Raw genomic sequence first — 22,840 nt, forward strand, 5'->3', positions numbered from 1 at the left:
ACGAGGTGATTAGTCTGTCATATGAACAAACACACCACACACAAGAAAGTCTATCAACTAACACAGGTTAAGCAAACCACAACGAAATCCGACTATGGTATGAACCTACTTTGCCTCGAACAAGGGATGTCTCGCAAGTAGGATCTGTCTGACTGATTAGCCTAAATGAGGGCAAAACTCGAGGCTTGTTGGCTGTCGTGGCTTTTGTGAGTTGCGACGTTGTTTGACTGTGGAAATAATTATTATATATTATTGCTGGATCTCAACATTTTGAACCGAAAGAGAGACTTAGCTATCGTACAAAGCTAAGACTCTGTAACATCATTTGTGTATAGATACTCCCTCAAGATTTGTCTATTAAAATGGTCCTGTGGCGATGGGATCATTTTTGGGCTCATGGACTTTAAGTGTCTGAGGGAGTGGTGCTCGTCTGACAAGACGTTGCAATCATCATCATCATATATATATATATATATATATATAAAATGAACTTAAAATAATTTTTTTTTTTCAGAATTGCTCAATAAAAAATAGAGCTTTATAAATAAAATTATATAAACATTAGAAACAATCTATGCAAATCATTCAGCATTTGTATGGTATACGACTCCTAAAGACTGTAAAGTCTTGAGGAGATGAGTTACCTTTAAAACGTTGATTGATTTGCTTAGACCGTTTCTAATGCTTTTTTTTTTTTTTTTTACAAAGGAATCACCACTTATCAAGGCCCGGAGGCCACCCAAGGATAAGGATTAATGGGTATACATTTGTCAATGGGATTATAGCATAGTAATCATAAGTAGTAGAAATTTTGTAAATTGGATTAGTTACGGGGACGGTTTATCAAGAATTTGTTTACATTGGACTTGAAGATAATCAAATTGTAGTCAGCTGGAAAGCAGGCAAACAGAAGAGAGTTCCACAGGCGTGCACTTCTAAGAAAGAAGCTTTGTTCATGGAATCTACGTTTAGGTTTAGGCACAGATAAAGAGTGGGGGAATTAGTGATAGTAGTTTTGGCTAGACGAGTATTTTTCCTGAAAGTTTGGCAAGGGGAGACCATAGATTGAAGCTCAGGTGAGCACTTGCCATGAAAATAACGATAAAGCAGAGACAGGTTTGCAACGTCTCTTCTGTGGGAAAAAGGTTGCAGGAAAGAGAAAAAGGCATCCCACACCAACCTATGAAATCTATTTTGAACTCTGTCAAGGCAGAAGAAGCTGCTTCTAGTAGCTTCTGCCCAGATGTGGCAACAGTACTCCATTATTTGTCATACCTGGCTTTTATATAGGTAGAGAATTGTATCAGGACTGAGATATCTACTGGAGTCGTAGAACGATCCTACCATTTTTCCAGCGGCCTTGGCAATGGATTTGATGTGTGTTCCATTTCAGATCAGGAGTAAAGGTCAAGCCCAGAAGCTTGTCAAAACATGAAGCCTCCTTAAGACGTTCATTTCAATTGATGCCAGATGAGGATCAGAGCAGTGATGATGTAAAGACAGGAGCTTGGTTTTAGATGCATTAAAAGTAACCAGCCACTGCTTTCTCTATTGTACCATGTGCTCAAGATCAGAGGAGAGAGAGTCAGAGAGAACATGGTCATTTACGGCCTTTGATGTGTTGCCATAGATGGTAGTGTCATCAGCATAAATGTCAACGAATGATCTTAGGATGTTATTTGGAAGATCATTGATGTAGATCAGGAAGAGAGTTGGTCCCAGGATGGATGCCTGAGGGATCCCAGCATTAATACTGAGTTTTTGATTTCTGCTCATCAATCACTACTCTTATAAACCTATCAGAAAGAAATGATCTAATAATTGAGAAAACATTTCCAACTATACCGTAGCTGGATATCTTTATGAAGTAAACCTTTATGCTATATCCTATCAAAGGCCTTTGATATGTCAAGAGCAATTGCCCTAGAAAGGAAGCCTTTGTCAAGAGCTTCACTAATTCTATCACATCTGCTGTAGATCTAGCAGAACAGAAACCATATTGCATGTCACTAAGAAGGTTATTTTTGCTGAGGTGGTTGACTACTTCTCTATTTAACAGATTCCAGCAACTTACTCATGACGCACAGGAGACTAATTGGTCTGTACTGAGAGGAAGATGACCGATCACCTGAATTCTTAAATACAGGGCATACTGATGAGGTTTTCCAGGGTTTTGGGAAGCAATTCTCCTTAAGACAATGCTTAAACAGCTTTGTAAGTATGGGAGCTAGTTCTGGTTGAAGTTTTTTCAGCACTATAATTGGAATGCCGTCAGGGCCAGTTGTTTTACTGTAATCAAGGTTTTTGATTAGCTTGGTAACATCATGCAGAGATATTTGTATGTCACATAGCGTGTTTTCTGATACAGGCGGAAATAAGGTGGTGGTTGATAGTCTTGATCGCATAGGGTACAATTAGCTGCAATGTTCTTCGCAAAGAGTCTGGCTTTGTCTGATGCTGAAGAGATTACCTCAGGTTCATTGATGATGGTTGGGATAGAGAACACGCTTCTGTTCAGCACCCTATTTGCCATTTGCCAAAACTAGTGGGAACCAAGCCGCTGCTCAGCTACTTTGGACTTAACATGTTTACATAAGTTTAAAAAAAACAAAAAAAACTGGAAAGATTAAAATTTCTAGTGGCATCTCAAAATTTTAAGCTCATGTTGTGAAGTTTTTTTATTTGTTTTTTTTTTTTACTTGAAAATGTCTTTGCAACCTGAGAGTGAAATAGAGGCTAGTTTTTGGTCTCTCTTCTTTGCATTTTACTTTCAGTGCAGAGTGCGGCATCTCAATGCTTTTAACCCTCCCCCTCCCCTCAAACCTCCCAGGAATCGTCTAGCCAGAGATACTCTGGTTCTTCTCAAGATCAGTTGCACAATGAGCAGAACAACAGTTGGTTCGCTTACTGTTCACATACAAAATTCTGCATGTCATGAAGATTAAGTTACTTCAAAATGTGTCGTTGGGTGTGTTTTCAACTAAAGTCACATCTTTGAAAAGTGACACCACCAAAATGGCTACATTGAGTTGCTGTCTATTGGTCAAGCACTATTATATACTTGTAGGCCGCCCGGTTGTTGCCTGGTCATAAAATAGGCTTAAATATGATGGAATAATTCCTACATATTTAATATTATAGAGATAAATTCCTAATGATTGTTATATTGAATTTAATATATGGTAGTGAGATCAAAACTAAAAATATATATGTATTACTTGGGTGCCATCAGCTAGTATTGAAATCAAAACATACAACTCTCCACCCTTATTCCTTAGTTTCAGAGCCACGCCCCATTCACACACACGCACGCACGCACACACACACACACACACACATATATACATACCCCATACATACACACATATATATATATATACATATATATATACATGCCCCATACACACACACACACACACACATATATATATATATAATGCCCCATACACACACACATACATTTATATACATGCCCCATACACACACACATACATTTATATACATGCCCCATACGCACACACATACATATATATACATGCACCTTACACACAGACACATATATATATACATGCACCTTACACACAGACACATATATATATATATGCCCCATACACACACACACATATATATATGCATGCCCCCCCACACACATATATATATACATGCCCCCCTACACACACATATATATATATATATATACATGCCCCCCCACACACACATATATACATCCCCCCCTACACACACATATATATATACATGCCCCCCCCCACATACACATATATACACATGCCCCCCTCCCACACACACACACACATATATACACATGCCCCCCCCCACATATATATATATATATATATATATATATATATAAATGCCCCCCACACGCACATATATATACACATGCCCCATACACACACACATATATATGTATATATATATATATAAAGATGAAGAATAAAAGAACGACAATATCAAAATTATCTTCTATATAAGCTCCAAAGCAATTTGTTGAGTTTTGTATTATCCCAATAAGTCTCTTAAAGAATCTACCTCATCTTTTAACTTCTCCATCCATATATATATATATATATATATATATATATATATATATATATATATATATAAACAAACACCTACCATCCCTTTGTTTTTTTTTGTTTTTTTTTTTTTTGTTTTTTTTAAAAGATGGAATTGCCCAATCATAGAAGACAAGCCGGCACATATATATATGAACAAAGATAGTTGCTGGAACAAACATGATGTTGAGTCATCTATGAACTATTTTTTATTTATTTATTTTTTTTGCAGCATTATATTGCCATGCATAGTTTCTATCTAAGCAAAGAATTTCTAATTTTTCTGAAGATTATATGCATTAAAAGAGACCATATTGATATAATAACCATTTGTTTCTAATAACGAAATGGATCTGTAAAAAATGTTAATGTGCTGTGGGAGCTGTTTTGCATGAGCTTTTTAAAATAAAACCACAAATCGACCATTTGTGCATGCGCGATTTACAAACAGCATCAAAAGAAAAACATTCAAACAAAGCATTTCTACATGAAATAATTGACGATTTTTTCCTAATTTTTCGAGAGATCGCTCTTTCGAACGATACTACGTTCAGGCTGTTTTGATGTGGATGACAAAAAGTTTTTAGCAGACATACAAACACACACACATTAACACACGGATATTTGTGTTTTATATAATAGACTAGCAGGGGTATCCAACGTTGCCTGGATGGAGAGAGCTGGTATACCAAGGATAATGAACAATCCCCAGAAAAACAAATCAATCAAAACAACTTTTTTTTTTTTTTTTTTTCAATCAAAATAGCAGTGAGTGTCCGTGCAATCACAAAAAAAAAAATTAGTCACAGTAGGCAGGCTTTAACCTGTAACGCAGAAGAAGAAAAGGAGGTGAAAAAAGCTAATGTGCTAGCTGTCATGGCTATGATGACTTATGATATGACGGGTCGAAATAACGTTTTTTTTTAAACATACATGCAGATTGCTAGGCATATGACATGCAAAAATGTTGACGCAAAAAGTTCACCCAGACAGAATAAATTATTTTGGCTAATTTTTAGATATTATTTGACCGAGAGATTGATCTTTCTACCAATACAATTTTGCCACAGTCCGATACGTTTTATACACACACACACACACACACACACACACACACACACACACACACACACACACACACACACACACACACACACACATTTTCCCTTTTATATAACAGATTAAAACCAAACATATAAATTATCAAACGGACATTCTAACATGTTTACTATAATGCTGTGAGTTTGTTTTCAAAGATAAAATTATTACTACAATGAGCAAAAGCACTTAGTATAATTTCTCATCACTAAAAACATTATACAATCATAATACAAAACTATGTGTTGTACTGATTTAATATAATACAATTAGAATTAGTTTACAATCATGTGATTTAATTTCCTCAGTTTTTATTTAAAAAAATTTGTTTTAAAGTGATTTAGGAGCAGGGATTTTATTATCTCTATATATTTTTTCTCTTGGAAAACTGTCTGGGTTTTCTGATGAATTCACATATGGAATATCCAATATTAACATACAAATATCACCTTTTCCCCCTCATGCATGAAACAGATCTGTAAAATGTGCCAAAGTTTTTGTTTTTTTTGGGGGGGGAAGATGATTGATAAGAAATAAAATCTTTGACTTTTGAATCGGGTGTTGCTTGAAAACTTTAAGATCTTAGCGTGTTTTCATGACACAATGGCAAATAGCTGAGAAATGCTTAAACAAGTTTATAGCCGTCATCCTCATAGTGTAATCATGATATAGAAAAATGACTGTTTGTAGATGAACTATATATATATATATATATATATATATTGCATAGGTATCACCACTTATCAAGGCCCAGGGGCCATTCGAGGATAAGGGTAAAAGAGTGTACAGTATTCAAACATTGTTAAAATACACTAACTTAATTTATTTACTATGAACATTAGATTAGTTTAATGTTTACATAGTGACTCATTATCAGCGATATTGCTACCAGTAATGGACGTTGTAGTATTAAAAATTGCACATAGACAATAAATAGAAATAAATAAAGAATTAAGAAACAAAGGCTATGACACCCATACAATATATATATAAAGGTTTGCAAGCATAAATATTTATGGTTAGTGTATTTATTTAAAATAATTTTGTTTTAAAACTTATGAGTTATGTAATGAATTTCTGTTTCTAGTGAAGAATAGAATTGATAAAGTTAAGAAATATATTAGTGTTGGGATGTTTGATTGGAATTGGAAAAATTGGAATTTTCGATTCTAAAAAAACTATTCCTGTTAATTTTTTTACTTAATTTTCCATTGCTGATGCTAATAATAAAGTGATAATTATTGATTTTAAACTACCATTAAAATTAAAATTTATAGATTATAGTAATGAATTTAGGTAAAATGATCCAGAAAAAATGGCACAAGGGAAAAACATTGATGAAAATCTCAGTGAGTTTAATCAAAAACTTGGATACAATATATAAGAAGAAAACATTAACTAAATGTAAACTTAAAAAGAAAATTAGATCTATGTTTAAAAGTAGACAAACACTGTCCATTACCTTTCCTCCTATTGACCAAAAAGTGGAGTTCTACTTTTTGAGAGATTTAGAATTTGAATTGGTAATTTAGAACAGAATCTGTAATTGCATCAGAATCAGGGAAAAATATTGGAATTGTCCCATTACTAGTGTGTGTGTGTGTGTGTGTATATATATATATATATATATATATATATATATATATATATATATTATTCACTGAGAATAGACATTTATTTTTATGCTCATCCCCAAAATTGTTAAGTTCATTCACTATACAAGTGTACAATTGTTTCGGTCTGTACTGATATGTTTATATATAGGTGTTGGTATAAATGTTTTTATTTTTATTCCTGTACTACCCGTTTCTGTGGTTCGGTTTGTTTAAATTACTATCCCCCCCCCAAAAAAAAAGATAAAATTTGAAGTTTTTTTTTATAAAAAGGAATTAGTGTGGCAAACTGCTTTTTTTTTTCTTTTTTTTTTTTTTCTATTATAAAAAATGTCCTGAGAAAGAGAATTGAGAAGAATATATATATTCCCAACTGTCTGTCTGCGTGTGTGTGTGTGTCTCTCTCTCTCATATATAATCTTCTGCAGTTTACATCCCTTTTCTCCATTAGTCTCACTTGGCAACACCCAGCAAACAATGAAAACCATTGGATTTTACCAAGCATATGGAAGTTATTAAACAAAACGATCATAACTTTTACTATTTTTTTTCTCCCCGACAAAAACCATCGGTCTATACCAAGCGAGAGACCTCATTACAAAAATGACCAAAAAAACTACCTACCTTAATAAATTCATAACTTTACTATTTTTGATTATTTACTTTTCTTTTCCTACTGTTTTTCTTTTTTGTTTTTTATGTTTTTTTTACATTAGGTCCACCTCCTCAATTTTTTTTTTTTTAAGTTGACTTCTACAGGTTCCAATCTTGATTAGATTTTGCAGAGACAATTAATTTTCTACATATAAAGATGCACGTGTGATAAACAAATCCACTTCTCTGAGCCTGACGTGTTTCTGTGTCTGTGTGTTCGTCATCTACTGCAATTTTGCCATGTAGTAGTAATTTGAAATAGCAAAAACTCGTGTAAAAACGGAAAGAACCAATGTATTTCATTTCCTGTGTTATAGGCCCGGTGTGTTTTGTTGGCAAATCTAAGAAAAAAAGCGCAGCAATGTAGTCAGTGGGGAAAAATAGGTATCATTGCAACACCATATTTGAATGGTAGGTTAGTGTTTGTTTATTGATGCAAATACTGTTGATCCTGATTATAAGAATAATCAGAGCTCTGCCAGGGGAGACCTTATTATTTGTGAATCGAAAAATGGAAAAAGTAGGTTATGTGTATGTATGTATGTACGTAAAAGCCAGTTAATGGCAGTGCAAGCACAATATCATAGGAAAATATAGAATTTGACCCAGTTTCAACTGGTAGCGGTGGGAGCACTACATATTTGAGAGAGAAAAATAGCAACTGCTTCCTCTGTAGATGTGGCGATTATCATGGTGTTGCTCATTGGATGTAATGTAGCATTTTATTATCACGAGTGAATGTGTCAGAAATGGTGGTTGTAAACTACATAAGATAGTGGCTATCAGGGTAGATGTATTGAATTTGTATGTAGCAACTGTTATTGCAAACCTATGTTACTTTAGTCCAGAAGGGAATTTCAGCAATCAAAATATTATATATGGAGATGTGCACATAGATTGCTTGGGTGGAGATATATTATCAGAAGGAGAGTCTACAGTAAAATAATTTCCATATATAAACGTGTACATTTTATTTTAGATATGGATTTTCAAACTTTGTTTTAGTTTTTCCTTTGTGCCATCATAAATTAATAAAATGATTTATATCAAAGTTATGTGTAGGTGAGAACTTAAGACCCACAACAGCATAGTTTTTTTTTTTAAATAGAGAAGAGTCAAAGAAAAGTAACTGTAAATATGATGATCAAGGGAAGTAAGTTTACTGTTATTCAAATCTGCGATTTTTTAACCTAGAAAACTTAAGTATCTTTTATAATGTAACTTTATTTTACATTATTGTTTTTTTCATATAAATATTTGATTAATATTATTAAAATATAATGTATTATGCTATGCATGAAGATGTGCCAGCTTTATATACAGTGTTCTAAAGTGCATTTTGGAAACTTAAAAGCTTGGGTGTATACCACATCAAATTAAAACAGCACTTTAAATAGTGTACTAATTGGAAAATGTTTATTTACCAGCAATTAAGTAAAGTGGAGAAATGAATGTGTTAATATTCATGTAAGAAAAAATGTAATTGTTTTTCTGTTTTAGGTAGGAAAATTGTTAAATGTGATTTTATTAATGCTGTAAGCTGATTTTTCTTTTAAGGGCATTAATAAAGAAAACCCCCCCGAAAACTTTGTCAAATTGCAATAATTAATGTTGTAAAAAAAAGTACCTTTTTATATATATAATCAAAAGAAAAAAGATTAGCTAGTCAGAAACAAATATCGATCTGTCAACTTAAATGTTATTCTGATCCAACTTGTAAAATTTCATACAATAACTTTATAAGATATGAGCTATTTTCTTTTTTTCAATTTAAGAACATATTTTTTTTATAAAGTTTTAAACTCCACTCTCTCATCTTTTACAGGGAATCGTCCGCAATTTATATTTGCAAACATTTAATGGAGGAAGGTGCTAGTGTGTGTATCTATGATCCTAAAGTTGAACCTACGCAAATCATGAAGTGAGTACATTGTTTTTTTCCTTCTTGATCCTGGATTTTGGCATTTATATTTTTGCATCAATCATATACAATTAGCTCACTCTTATTTATAAAGAAAAACGAATGTACATGTGAAACTCTAAGAATAAAACATGTCCTTCTAGAATGTACCTTATCCAGTACAAAAAAACTAATGTACTATGAAAAATCTTAACAGAATTTCTTTGATCAATAAAAATCAGTGATAAGATTCTCTATAGGAAGAATATCCCTTTAATATATATAATACTTTCTCGGATACGTCTCTATCAGGTTGAATTAGGGTTCTGTTCAGTCTTAAGAGATCCACCCCTCCTAGGCTTTGCCTTCACTTTGAGAAGGTGTTAGTTTGTTGCTAATTATCTGAGCCACCACCATTGGCAGAGAAGCATTGCAGGCATCTTTGGATGAAGAGCTGCTTGATGTAGATCCAGATGATTAATTCCATTTTAATCAATGGGGCACAACTGGCTATGCTATATTAAGTACCCTTACAACAACATATGAAGAATACAAAGACTTGTTGATCGACGAAATTCACAATCTCACAAGATACTTACATCTAGCAAAATGTCAGTCTAGATATTTGAATAAAAAAGAAAGAATCTTCGTTTGAATGAGGTTCTTGTTCTTGAAGACTTTGCAGACTTTGTTTCTTATACATGACAAAATGTGGACAATTGTCATTTCTTCTGCTCTGTCAGACTAAGGTATCATTCTGTTTAGTCTCAGAAGATCCACCTTCCTAGGCTTTACTGTCTCTTTGAGAAGGGATTAGTTTCAGACTGTTTGGAATGCTGATGGGGCTGCTTAGACATTTTTTTTGTAGGCCAGGGTGCACTAATGCTAGTGTGCTGGCTTTTCAAAACCACGCCTGACTGTGTGCCTCACCGTCTGAAGAGATGATAAAATAATTTGAACAACAAATGTTTTAGATAGTGGAAGAAGAGCAAATGAAACGAGATGTGTGATGAGAGGAATGTAGGGAATAGTGTTAGGAGGAGGGGAGTGAGGAATGATTTAAAAAAAATTAAGGGAACAGATATTGTTAATTTTCATGTAATGTATACACTAATATACAATGTATAAATCTGATAAATTCCCAAGTTATTGCTAAGTAATAAATTTGATATATATTGGATCCAATAGTGTTCGATACTAAAATGGTGATTAGTAGCGCTTGTTTATGTAAAAGTTGACATATTGATATTTCCACCTAACTGTATTTTCCTGATTCAATTTGATGTATAATGTAAAAAAATTTTTTTATTTTTTTATTTTTTTTTTGAATTAACGTATGGTTGATAAAAATGATCTCAATGCTATAGTTCACGAATTTTAAACTTTTGGTTCAATCTATCTGCATTGTGTAATTCAACTACTCCATAAAAAATGCGAGCATGAAAATAGAAATTTTTTTTTTTTTTATATATAATTATTTGAACTATTATATTCATCTTCTAGGTGTTGTTTTCACGACGTTTCATCCAATTATTCCTCTGGTCTTCATCAGGTTAACCGCAACAGGTTAGGAATGTTGAATCCTCCAACAACATTCACAGCAATTACTGCCTTCAATAATTGTTGTCATCTCACCACTGCTTGGTCAACTAATCCTCTGACTGACTTTGGGTGGGATCGAAACCGCTACCTCTAGACAATGCTCACCTGGAATCATAGATATTAACCTGATGAAGGCCAGAGAAATAATTGGCCGAAACGTCATGAAAACAACTAGAAGATAAGGATAATAGTCCAAATAATTAAATAAAAAATTATACAAGTGAGCAAAATAATTCCAAACTAATTCAATAATATGAAAATAGAACATCATATCTGGCTTAAAATTTGTTTTCAATGCTGGCATGTATTGGACATCTTGTAGAAATTATTACCAAACTAATCTATCTCTGGACAAATCTCTATTTATCCCCTTGTCTCTCAAATCCATTCTTATCACTTTGCCTTATGTTTTCCTTGGCCGCCTTTTACCTACTAACCTTGCTACCTCAACTGTTCTCTGAACTTTTATCTTTTCTTTCAATGTGATCAAAATCAGTTTCCTCTTCTACATATCTTTCTATACTATTCAGATCGAATCTTCCTTTAAGAACATTAGATCTTTTAAGACTTTATATAACAATCGTATCGTAATCTTATTTTTATTTAAAAAAAAAAAATTTCTTTTTTCCTTAAACAATGCATCTTGCCACTTGGAACATAAGGGACTACTATTTGAGATTATGCCTAATAAGAGACTTTATGGAGTTGAGAAGCAACATGTCTGCTCACATTACGTTTAAACTTCTGCATGTTTGTACAATCAGGGAAGCAGGAAACAGGGAGGGAATTCCAAACTCTAGCAGTCTGAAGGAAGAAACTATAAGGGTAGAAAGCTTTTCGGTATCTGGGGACCTCAATGGTGAAGGGGTGTGATTTTGCTGCTTGTCGGGTTTGTCAACATAATCAGGTCCTTCTTAGACAAGAGAAAAATCCAGGTTATCTTTGATGGCCATACATCTAAACAACTTATTAATATAGGTGTGCTTTAGGGGGTCAATCCTTGGACTTTTATTATTCCTAATATTCATAACCAACTACCCTGATAAAATTGTGTCAGATGAGCATACTTGTTGATGACAGCACGTTCTATGATAGATCATATTTTTCTTGATGTACTAAATATCATCATCCCTCACTAACCAGGTTTCACTTCCACGTATCGTCACACTTTATACACATGACATATATATTCTTCCATTGATTGATATTTTAAGCTAATTGTGGGAGGTTGGCTTCAGATATGGTATCCATTTTCATTTAGATATACATATACCAGTTGCAGACAATATTTATTTGCAATTTTCGACTGATAATTTTATGTATATTCTTATTACTTTTGTTGTGAGTTGTGTCTTATGAAATAATTGATTATGGACAATTTTAAACCTCCCTAAAGGAAAGGCAAATAAGGAGATTTCAGACTTTCTTTGCAAACAGATGGTAGAAAAGAGTTAGCATTCAACTATGAGGTGGTATCAGAAAGAAAAATGGTTGATCGACAATCTGATATCATCATTGTTGAAGCTCGGGAGTCGAGCGATGATTAACCCAGTGAAGGCCTCGAGCTAAAGATCACTGTTCTGAGTAATGTAGTGAAATCTCAGCTCACCTTGGTAACAACAGGTAGGTCATAAGTGTAACAGCAGAACGAGACATCCTGCCATACTTGTAAAAAAAATCCATACTTCACCTGACATCTGTTTTCTCAACTCGCCTTACTGTGACCCTTTCAACTTTTTTGTATGGGTTGTGATAGAACGCAACACCAACAAATCTACCTGCAACAAGTTAAAGGCCAAAATCATTGAGCCTTTGGCAGCCTAAATGGGAAACAATGACAAAATCTTGTGGCTGGTTCTGAAGCCGTCTTGAATCTGTTAAAGTTAAGGTGGGTTCATCAACTGAGATTGAAAGTGCATACTGAACCAAATTTGGTGAATTTATTCCTAAAATGAAATTATTTTTTCTATACCATTTTGCGAACCAATATCATCCACACTTTGTAGACATAGATCCAAAAGATTTAAATGTTCTTCAGATTTGTACTATGCAACCACGCATTCTCCCATTTGACAACACTCACCCCAGTGCTGTGTGCCGTGGATTTTTTCTTTCATTTTCTCTTCTGTGTTGTCATCTCTCACGTCGAGAAGCACAAGTTCACAAGTATATCAAATAAAACGACTCAAAACACAAACTCGAGAACAAAATACTCCAACATCAGTTGGAGTCTGAGTGCATTTGTGATACCATTGTGAAAAACAATTCTCTATTATCTCTTTGCAGCACACCAGTAATCATTCCACGGCACATTGGGAATCACTGCTCTAAGGACTAAGGTGCACATTTAAGATGTAAATGTGCACCTTAGTCCTTAGAGCAAAGCCATATTTGTCAGTTGATGTCAGCTCATCTTGATTTGCTCCGAACCACCACCTGCCTTCTGCTGTCCCCAACTCAAAACTACCCGTAACCATCGAAAACCCCAAAATCTCCATAAACTCTGTTGTAAAATGTCACAAAACACGTTGTCACTCTTAAAACTGTCCATAAACTAACTCTTAATATCTTGACCTCTATTATCCAGTCCTTTGTTTCTATTACTGCTGCATCTTGATTAACAATCCTATTTCAGCTTCCTTTGTGTTCCTTAGTGAACAACTTTCATCCCATTGTCCTTCTACTAAGCTATTCCCTATAGTCTTTGTTCTGCTGATCAATTAATGCACTCTTTTTTTTTTTTCTTTCTAACACTTGGTGTGGGGGGGGTCGTCGTTAGTATCGCAGTAACAGTCTGTGTACAGATTACATTAAACAGATATACGTAATTATTAATTCCATCAGTGCTCTGTATTCATGCATTTTTTTTCTGTAATATGTCTTTTCTAATAGTTTATATAATAAACACATTGTATTATATATATAAGCATTTGTAATAAGATATGTAAGAAAAAAAAATGTGTGCTAGCATAAACATTTAACTAGATCAAAATTATCCAAAGAAAAATAGTATTAATAGCCTTGTCTTTTAGCAAGCATCTTGCTTGTTTGTAAAACCTGTTTATCATCAATGTTTAAATCATTAATAGAGATGGCAAATTATTTGTGAATTAAAGCTTTTCTGAAAATGAAACAGGAGAAAAATGTATTAAATTCTATAATTAATATTTCTACTTATTTCTAGTGACTTGATGAATCCAATGATCACAGACGAACCTGAAAAGGGTAAGCATTTATCTTTATATTAATAAAATAATGATTTTTTCCTTTTACAAAAAAGAAATATCGTTGTAAATGCAGATGCCTCATAATAATTCAGTATGATCCCACTACTAACCTCACAAGTTGTAGCACAATAGTTACTCTTATTATTTCCTCCTCTTCCCCTCCTCAAAGCGACCAGGAACATTAATACATTTGCCACATGTTTTCCCAACAACATTGTCCATGTTTGCTTCTTCTGCAAATACATTTGACATTAGTTCTTTCATTTTCATTTCTTAAGATAATAATCACTCTCTTCATAAATGCTGGCCAATTTCATTGACTGTCCGCTTGTGTTTCTCGGATTATGGGAATATTGGTTTACAGTGAATGGTTAAGCACTAAACAAGATGCTGTCAAACCAACGCACAAAACAAATTTGACTGTTTCTTTTCTTGCTGAATAACGAGGCCAATATTTTTTACCAACTTATCTAAGATGATCCAAGCCCATTTGCACTGATTTATTGTTTCATATGCTTTAATTCTATACATAGCCTTTGCTTACACACATGAATATCGAGTGAGAAACAAACAGTAATCAATCATTCACTTTCCTACTTTCTATCTACGGATGCCTAGACGGACATAAGTATACTACTTTTTCTATTTCAGTTTGCTTATGGTCGTAAAACCTTACAAAAGTCATTTTGTGGTGCTTATTGCCTATTGTACACATCTGCTGTGGTGATTGACTCAGGCAATGATTTGTTTTGGACACACTGACAATAAATAAGAAACTTTTAGGATTTTCCCAGTTTTAATGGCATCTTTTGCTTATATGCTTTTTGATCGCATTTACGGAATACTTTCGTTTCAACATACTATACTTCAACCATACTAGGGACGGGTTTCTACATAATGCCATTTTTGTTTTGCCATACCCGTACTCTGCATGAATCTACAATAAGATGCTCATATTATGATTCTTTACTTCGGAAATTATGTTTAGCTTGGAAGTTTAAAGGCTTCAAATTCAATTAAAACTAAAAACATAAACACAGGTTTTGCCGTTTTTTTTTTTTTTTTTTTTTTTTGTGCTTTACAAGTTCTTTTTTATGATCATCACGGCAATTTCTCACTTAATATGTGAAACAGAAAGTTTAAATAAATGAATGTATAAACTGGTCATCTCAAAAGGATTCCCATGATAAAAATACTATAACATTTAGTACAGACCTGATGATGGAAGACCAGATAAGAACAAAAAAAAAAACTTGATATAAAACCAAAAAATCCAACCTTGATCAGACTGGTTTTCGTGTCGTGAGAGGTCATGTTGGTGATGTTCTCGACATATGATCAAACGATGTAGTCCAGGTCAGGTGAGGAGAGCAAGTGAGAGAAGGATATGAAGTTGTAGCACTCCTTCTGAAGGCAAGACTGGGTCTCTTTGGGGCTTGTAGGCTAGTGTCGAGTTCTGCAGCCACACCCAGAGTCTGCCAGCAGCCACCTGATTGCACCAAAAGATCACCACACTCTTCAGCACATCCAGGTACATTTTGGTGTTGACTTTCAAGCAACTTTGAAGATGTGAGGTGGCATGATGTGGCCCTCACTTGAAACCACACCAAAGACCATAACCGCGGCTGGAAACTTTGTTGAGCTGTTGAACCATCTGGATTTGCATGTTAAGGGTGCTGGCAATGGTCCTGTCATCATAACTTGGATTGGTAGAGAGCATGAGTTGTATAATGGCACATCTCCGATCTCGCTTGTCGAACATAATACTATGCTCTTATCGCATTTGGGAATTGTACACAACTAGCCAACTAGAAGATCGTCTGTAACAAAAAGAAAACTGGTTTTCATCAAATGGAAATGGAATTATGTTATCTTTTCTAGGGCAACAATTTTATCATTCCACCCTGTATAACTAATGCCAGCTATACTACTCATACTATTAGTTATAGTAGTCCTAGTAGTAGCTGGTCCTGGATATAACTTTAAACTATATCCGATGATAAGGCCCCAGCTTACGGGCTTTGGGGAGTGTGGAGCCATTTCTTTAATTGCCATGGACCCCCCCCCTCCCCCTTGCCTCTGGGTCCACTCTGACCCAGAGTGGTAGTACCTGTTAGAGTCCTAACTATGGGTTAAATAGAAACTTACTTGAAAAAAAATATATATATATATTCTATCGTTATTCAGTAGCTTTGATTGTTATAATAGTTTGCATGTGTTTTCTGATGCTGAGAAACCAAACGTGATGACCAACCAAACATATGCAAGCAAAAAATCATATTTAGAAATGTTCATAAAGATGTATAAAAACAAATTTAATGAACTTATAATGAAATCATATAAAAAGGACCACACTGCTATACAAACCTATGAGGCCCTGTCAGTGGTGCATTAGAATATGCTGTCTGTCCCCCTGCTAAGGGGTAAGACTCCCACCCCCTTCAATGAGATTACCTGTTGGCTGTGGATGGCGACTCGTAAAGCTAAAAAATGGGATCCTTGTGGCTGAGCAGCCCATGATTTGGTAACTAAAGAGATCATATGGCTTGCAACACTTCACTTTGGCCCTTACTGGGCTGGACAGACGGTTGAAGGGGCCCGATCCAACCAAACGGCTAGTCATGTTAGCCCTTTCTCAGATATACAAAATCTGAATCAGGACAATGGCTATCAATCTTGCTGAGGAAGTACGCATACTCCTTTTCTGTGAGTAATTATCTTGGGAATGAAAACCCAGGGAAAGAATCTTAAATTATCAGTCATTAGCATGAGTATATTGGTTATGTATCCCTGATGTTATTAGGTGAATGGTTTTTTCCCTAGGTGCATCTGCTCATGGGGCTCTGAGGTGGGTGGGAAACACAGCCAATGAAAAACAAAAAATTTACATATGCCACTTAAAACAAATTGCAAGCCATTGCAAGTAAAGTTATGAAATACAGTAAAAAAAAGACCATACCCAGAATCTGATACGTGTACAGACATAGTGAAATGGAGGAAATAACTACTTACTATCCAACATACATAGTTCTAGAGTTGGTGGATGACGAACCCATCAGCAAACTCTCACCCTTCATAATAGGAAAATATCTCACAACGAATGTTGCTATAAAATCAATCAAAACAACTCGTAACAATACCTTGATAGTAGAAATGAAAAACAACAAGTATATAGAAATAAAAGAACCCCTACACAACATGAAAATAAAAGCATATCTCCATAAATCTCTCAACACATCAAAGGAAGTGATGAAAAGCCAAGAACTCGATAATTGTACAATAAATGAAAATAAACAAAACTTGAAAAAAAAAACAGCTTGTAACAGTAAAGAGAGTCACTATGAAGAACAACAATCAAGAAATAAAGATTAACACATACATTTAACTCTCCCAAACATCCAACCAACCAAAATTAAGATCAGGTACATAATAAATAAAGTGGAAATATATATTCCTAATCCAATTAGATGCTACAACTGCCAGAAGTTTGGGAACCGCAAGAACTGATGTAAAAATTATGAAATGGATGATCTGACCACCAGGAAGCCACCTGCCAACAAATGAAATGTGTGAACTGCCAAGGCAAACATTTAGCTGACTCAAGATTCTATGAAGCATGGAAGAAAGAAAAATAGATAACAAAAATTAAACACACCCAGAACATCTCATTCCCAGAAGCCGAAAAATTGTTGAGATTTCCTATTCAGCCTGCCCTTACTCAAGAGTAACTCAACCACTGCAAACTACTTCCAATTCTGAATTTCAAAAATTTGATCTTCTCATAAGAAAACTGGCAAATATGAATTCAAACGAACTCCTAAACTTCATAAAAGAACTATACACCTCCACTCAATACTCTAAACAATTCCCACTTCAAAACCTTACTTACAAGACAAAAAAAAAAAAAAATACTCAAGATATACAGCATTAAATGACCCAAAGAAGGTCGACCAACCAATCAACCAGCCATTAAGTTCTTAGGGTGCATAATATGAGTACAACCTTTCATTTGCAAATTTAAATATTTCAGATTTACATTGAATTTGATTCATAGTCATTGGACAACAATCAAGCAAGATTCCCTGAATTTTAATTTAAGATCGTATAAGTTTTAAATATTTTCTATAATCAAAATCATTTAATGGATTTTTATTAGAATTGAAGTGAGGATTCTAGACATAAGGTTTTAGTATCTTTGTCTTAATTTCAATAAGGGGACATAAGTTGTATACAACTGTCCTGGGAATTTTTTTTACTCATCCTGAGACAGGTATGCATCTAGTATATATATTGTGTTAATGTAACGCATCATATAATGTAATTCACACTATCTGTGACACAAATCTGCTGGCAATTAGACATTAATGACTAGTTCAAATCGTCAATCATTCAATCATATTGTGCTGCTTTCATTAAATTTTATGCATAGTTATTAGACCTGAATCAAGCAATATTTATTGAATTCCATTTCTTAAGAACTGTTAAACAGATTAACATTTTCTATATAATCAACATCATGTAATGGACTTGGATCAAAATTAGAATAAGGATTAGTAGTTTTACATTTTGATTTTACTTTTTGTAAAAGGAATTAATTTTGTCCATCAACATAAAACAATTTCTGAAAAATGACTGTTAAATTATCGTTTCAGTGAAAGATTTTGTTAATATATTTTCCTGTCCTTATAAGGCAGCGGATGGCGCCCATGCTATCGTTATCTGCACGGAATGGGATGAGTTTGTGGTAAGTAAAACTATTTAAATTCTTCATAAATTGTTTATGAATTCTCGTGAGTTTCATTAGTTAAATGATGCGAAACAGAACTGAAGTTTAACATTCTACTGTTGACGTCTTAGTTCAATTGTCCAAGGAAAGGACTTTGATAGAGATTTGAGATTCTATACCAAATTGTTTGTAGTTGCCCAATGCATTTTAGTTATTTACACATTTTCATCGAAATAGGTAGTTTTTATTTTAATTTCATATACATACTCTAGAATGTAAATGCATGCACACACACACACACACACACACATATATACACTATTGGCAGATGGAGGGCTTAGTCACCTACTATTTAAGATACACTGAATATCCTAATTTCTTACAATTTTCCTGAAGGTGGATCATATGTCGAATTTATGGAAGCATAAAATACATCAGTTTTCGTCTATGAAAATTAAATGGGAAATACCTTAAAAGGGAAATAACTCTCACGACTTAAATAAACTTCCGTTTTTTTAATTAAAAAAAATTTTTTTTTTTTAAACGCAACTGGTGTAGGCTAATAATTGAAAATAAATGAAATAAATCAACTTTAAATAATATTTCTAAATAAAACAATGAAAGCAATTATATTGCAACAAGTAATTAATAACATAGAGCTAATTATTAAAATAAATTTTCTTCAGTGTAATATGTGAATGAGGTTACTTTTTGAATGTAGATTTCCATGAATATATAGTATATGTAGAAATCATGTTGTAATGAAAGTGTATATATGTTTGTTTTCAGTATGAAAATTAATTTGTGAAATAGTGGATTTTAAATTTAGAACAAACAGACAAGAAAACGGCTTTATTATACTCCATGAAGAGTCAAAAGCATATTCCTATCATTTCTAGAGATGGGTGAATGTTGTTGATACCTTTTTTTTTTTTTTTTTATTGCACATTTGTTTGTCTTCTCTTGTTGCATTACAAATTTTATTCTATTCTACCCCCCCCCCCCCAATCATCTTATTCTAATCTGATATGCATGAAGTGTTTGCTCTCTAATTTTACTTATTTGAAATCAGTCTGTTTGGTGTCAAATTTTGACTTTGCCTAAAACACCCAATATTCACTTTTGTTAACAGAAAGGCATTCAATATTTTCCAATTGATAATGATTCTATGGAAGAATATAAGTCATGTGATATTTTGATTGACTGAGATGGTTATGTGTCAGTTCAATCTGCTAATTTAAGAGTCATGGATAAACCTTATATTCAGTTACTTATAGTTACATAAGTTAACAGAATAAAATGCACCCAAAGTTGAATTGGCATCATCGTTTCTTCAAGTCATAAATGTCTACGACAATGTTGAAAAATACTGGTGATCAAAATTCAACTGATTTAAAAACATTTTTTTTTTATTTATCTGAAACCTATTGTGCTGATAGGAGGGGGCGCTTATTACTTTTATCATCTCTAAAATCAAACTTCTCTCCTTTTTATCATCAGTGTTCAGATCCTTGTTTTGCCCCAGTTTAAATGAATGGTTCTTTCTTTAGAGAAACCCTTCATTTTGGAAAACTTCTAGGAATGAATTTTACTCCAAATCTAAAATGATGTATATCCAGTCTGTAACTAAGGTCAGTAGAAGATTAGTTGCATCACTCTACCTCGTCAGAAACTGACTTCAGATACAATCCGCCATGAATATGTGTTAGATATGTCCTAAAATGAAGTACTGCTGCCATATTTGGGAAGGTGCTACTCTGAACAATTTTTTTCATAATAATAATGATTTCTGGTGTTTTCTGGTAGACTAATAACATAACATTCTGACAGAATGTTATGTTATTGTCTATCAGAAAACACCAGAAATCATTATTATGGTCGATAATTATAATTGGTTAAAGTAAAAGATCAGAAGGAATGTTATCAATGTGAAAAGTTATGTTAAGTTGAAATATTTACAATTAGTAGTTCTCACAAATGTTAATTTAATAGATGGAATTTAAACTAATAATAATATAAACGGAGATATGTGACAAAAACCTGGCAAGGATCTTTAGGCTACTTGTTGTGATGGCGTAATGGAAAAGATAGATTTTGATGCGCAAAGTTTTAGTTACACGGGAGATCAGTTCGATATGCAGTGCTTTAGCCGACGGATGGGTTTTTTGGACAGGACATCCGTCGAAGTCAGAAGGGAGCGACTTAGCAAAATGTAGTCTTGTATAAAGTGTGCCAACTCTGAAAAGTAAACCAGCATGAAATAAATGATTAGTTCAAAATATAAGCCATGAGCATTTTCACTTTGGAAAAAAGCACCTTACATTTCAGAAAGTATGGAAGGAGTATTGGAGGTAGTGTTTTTGCTGGCGTTCCAATCAACAACAATATCCATCTCTTTTTTTTTTTTTTTTTTTTTTTTTATACCTTGCCGATAAACTGTTAATATATGTATACACACATCAACACACAATAAAGAATACAAGGCAATCACAGATTGCAACAATGTTAAGATGATCATAAATTTTATGTACTGTCATAAACCTACACTAGACAAATCACATATCAGAAGGTTTAACACTCATAAGTTAATATACTCGTTAAATATACGCTGACAATATTGTCTCACACACACACCCACCAGCTACATTACAAGAATACAAAATCGATTTTGAAATCTAGTGAAGAATAATCTCTTTCCTTACAGAAGAAATGTTGGTAGTTTCTCTCTATTCTATTGCTATTTACATGGCAGGATCACGACTGAGCTTCAATATCTGGTTCCTCCTTGTAAGACATTTGCAGCATGAACTTGTTTTGCTACCACAGCAGAAAAAGGTTTTCCTTTCTTCCTCCTTTCTCCATGTGGCTAGCGTCAGGTGGAATTCCCTAAACAAAGCATCTTTGCAACGGCTTCTGACCACAGAACTCTGCAAATTACAACAGTTGCCTAATGTCAACAAATACTTGTCATAAACCGCTGTATAAGTAATGAGACTTAGTTCATACAATTGATTGTTCCTCATCTTTCGACTGACAATTGTTTCATCTGATTACTCCTTATTCTTAAGTGGTTCTTGACCTTGATTAAAAAATTTAAAAACAAAACTCATTCTTGAAAAATGCACACCATTAGATGGTCTTCCCCCAGGAATATTTAACTTCATGGTCACTCAGAAGTGTAGCAATCATCATACAAAATTTACTACTTAAAATCAAACTCAATTAAAACAGATCATTTTGCCATTAATCTGCAATTAAAATTTTTTTTTTTACTCCCTCTTACTTTTATTTATTCATTTTTTTTTGTAACTTTTATCATTACTAGCATTTCGGCCCGGCGTTGCCCGGGTGTTTGGAGGTGTATGCTGAGCAAAAAAAAAAAAAAAGAAAGAAACGGTCAATTTTTGAAATTCGACCCCTATTATGATCCCTTAACATTTATTGTTTTGAGCTCAAAGCAAGTTATTAAGTTAGATCCATGTCAAAGGAACCTATATCTAAGATTTCAAGAGTTTAGACCCCAAATTGTCGGAGGAGTTTGGTAGAGTTCTCAAAGGTCAAATCGTTCAACTTTGACCCCTTAATCGCCAAATTTCTGGCCAAAAACCGATCACATTGATTTTCCCAAATCTCAGTAACCTGTACATCAAATTTCGAGTCTGTAGACTAAAAATTGATAGTTATTGCATAGGGAAATGTAGACAGACACACACACACACACACACAGATACAGACACGTTCACTTTTATAGATATATACTAGCATTTCGGCCCAGCGTTGCCCGGATGTGTCTGTTGAACAAAAAGAAAAAAAAAAATGTGGAAGTAGGAAGGCGGGCTCGAACATGTATTGCGAAGGAGGAAAAGAACGGGGTAAAAACCTAACATCTATGCTGTTACGACCACTGCCAAACCGGAAGTGACATTTTTTAAAAATTAAGGCTA

At 33.8% G+C, this 22,840-nt stretch overlaps 1 protein-coding gene across 1 annotated transcript in view; it reads left to right on the forward strand.

Annotated features, from left to right (window-relative positions):
* The window catches only part of LOC145260730 (UDP-glucose 6-dehydrogenase-like), a 235,275-nt gene that overhangs the window by 206,198 nt on the left and 6,237 nt on the right, over nt 1–22,840 (forward strand). The window contains exons 8-10 of the mRNA XM_080119102.1: nt 9,267–9,362; nt 14,128–14,168; nt 18,823–18,914. Of these exons, the coding sequence (XP_079975228.1) occupies nt 9,267–9,362; nt 14,128–14,168; nt 18,823–18,914 (229 nt within the window). The remainder of the gene's footprint in view (nt 1–9,266; nt 9,363–14,127; nt 14,169–18,822; nt 18,915–22,840) is intronic.

Source organism: Euprymna scolopes, chromosome 3, assembly GCF_053919585.1.
Source record: "Euprymna scolopes isolate OS-2025 chromosome 3, ASM5391958v1, whole genome shotgun sequence".
Classification (NCBI taxonomy): Eukaryota; Metazoa; Mollusca; class Cephalopoda; order Sepiida; family Sepiolidae; genus Euprymna; species Euprymna scolopes.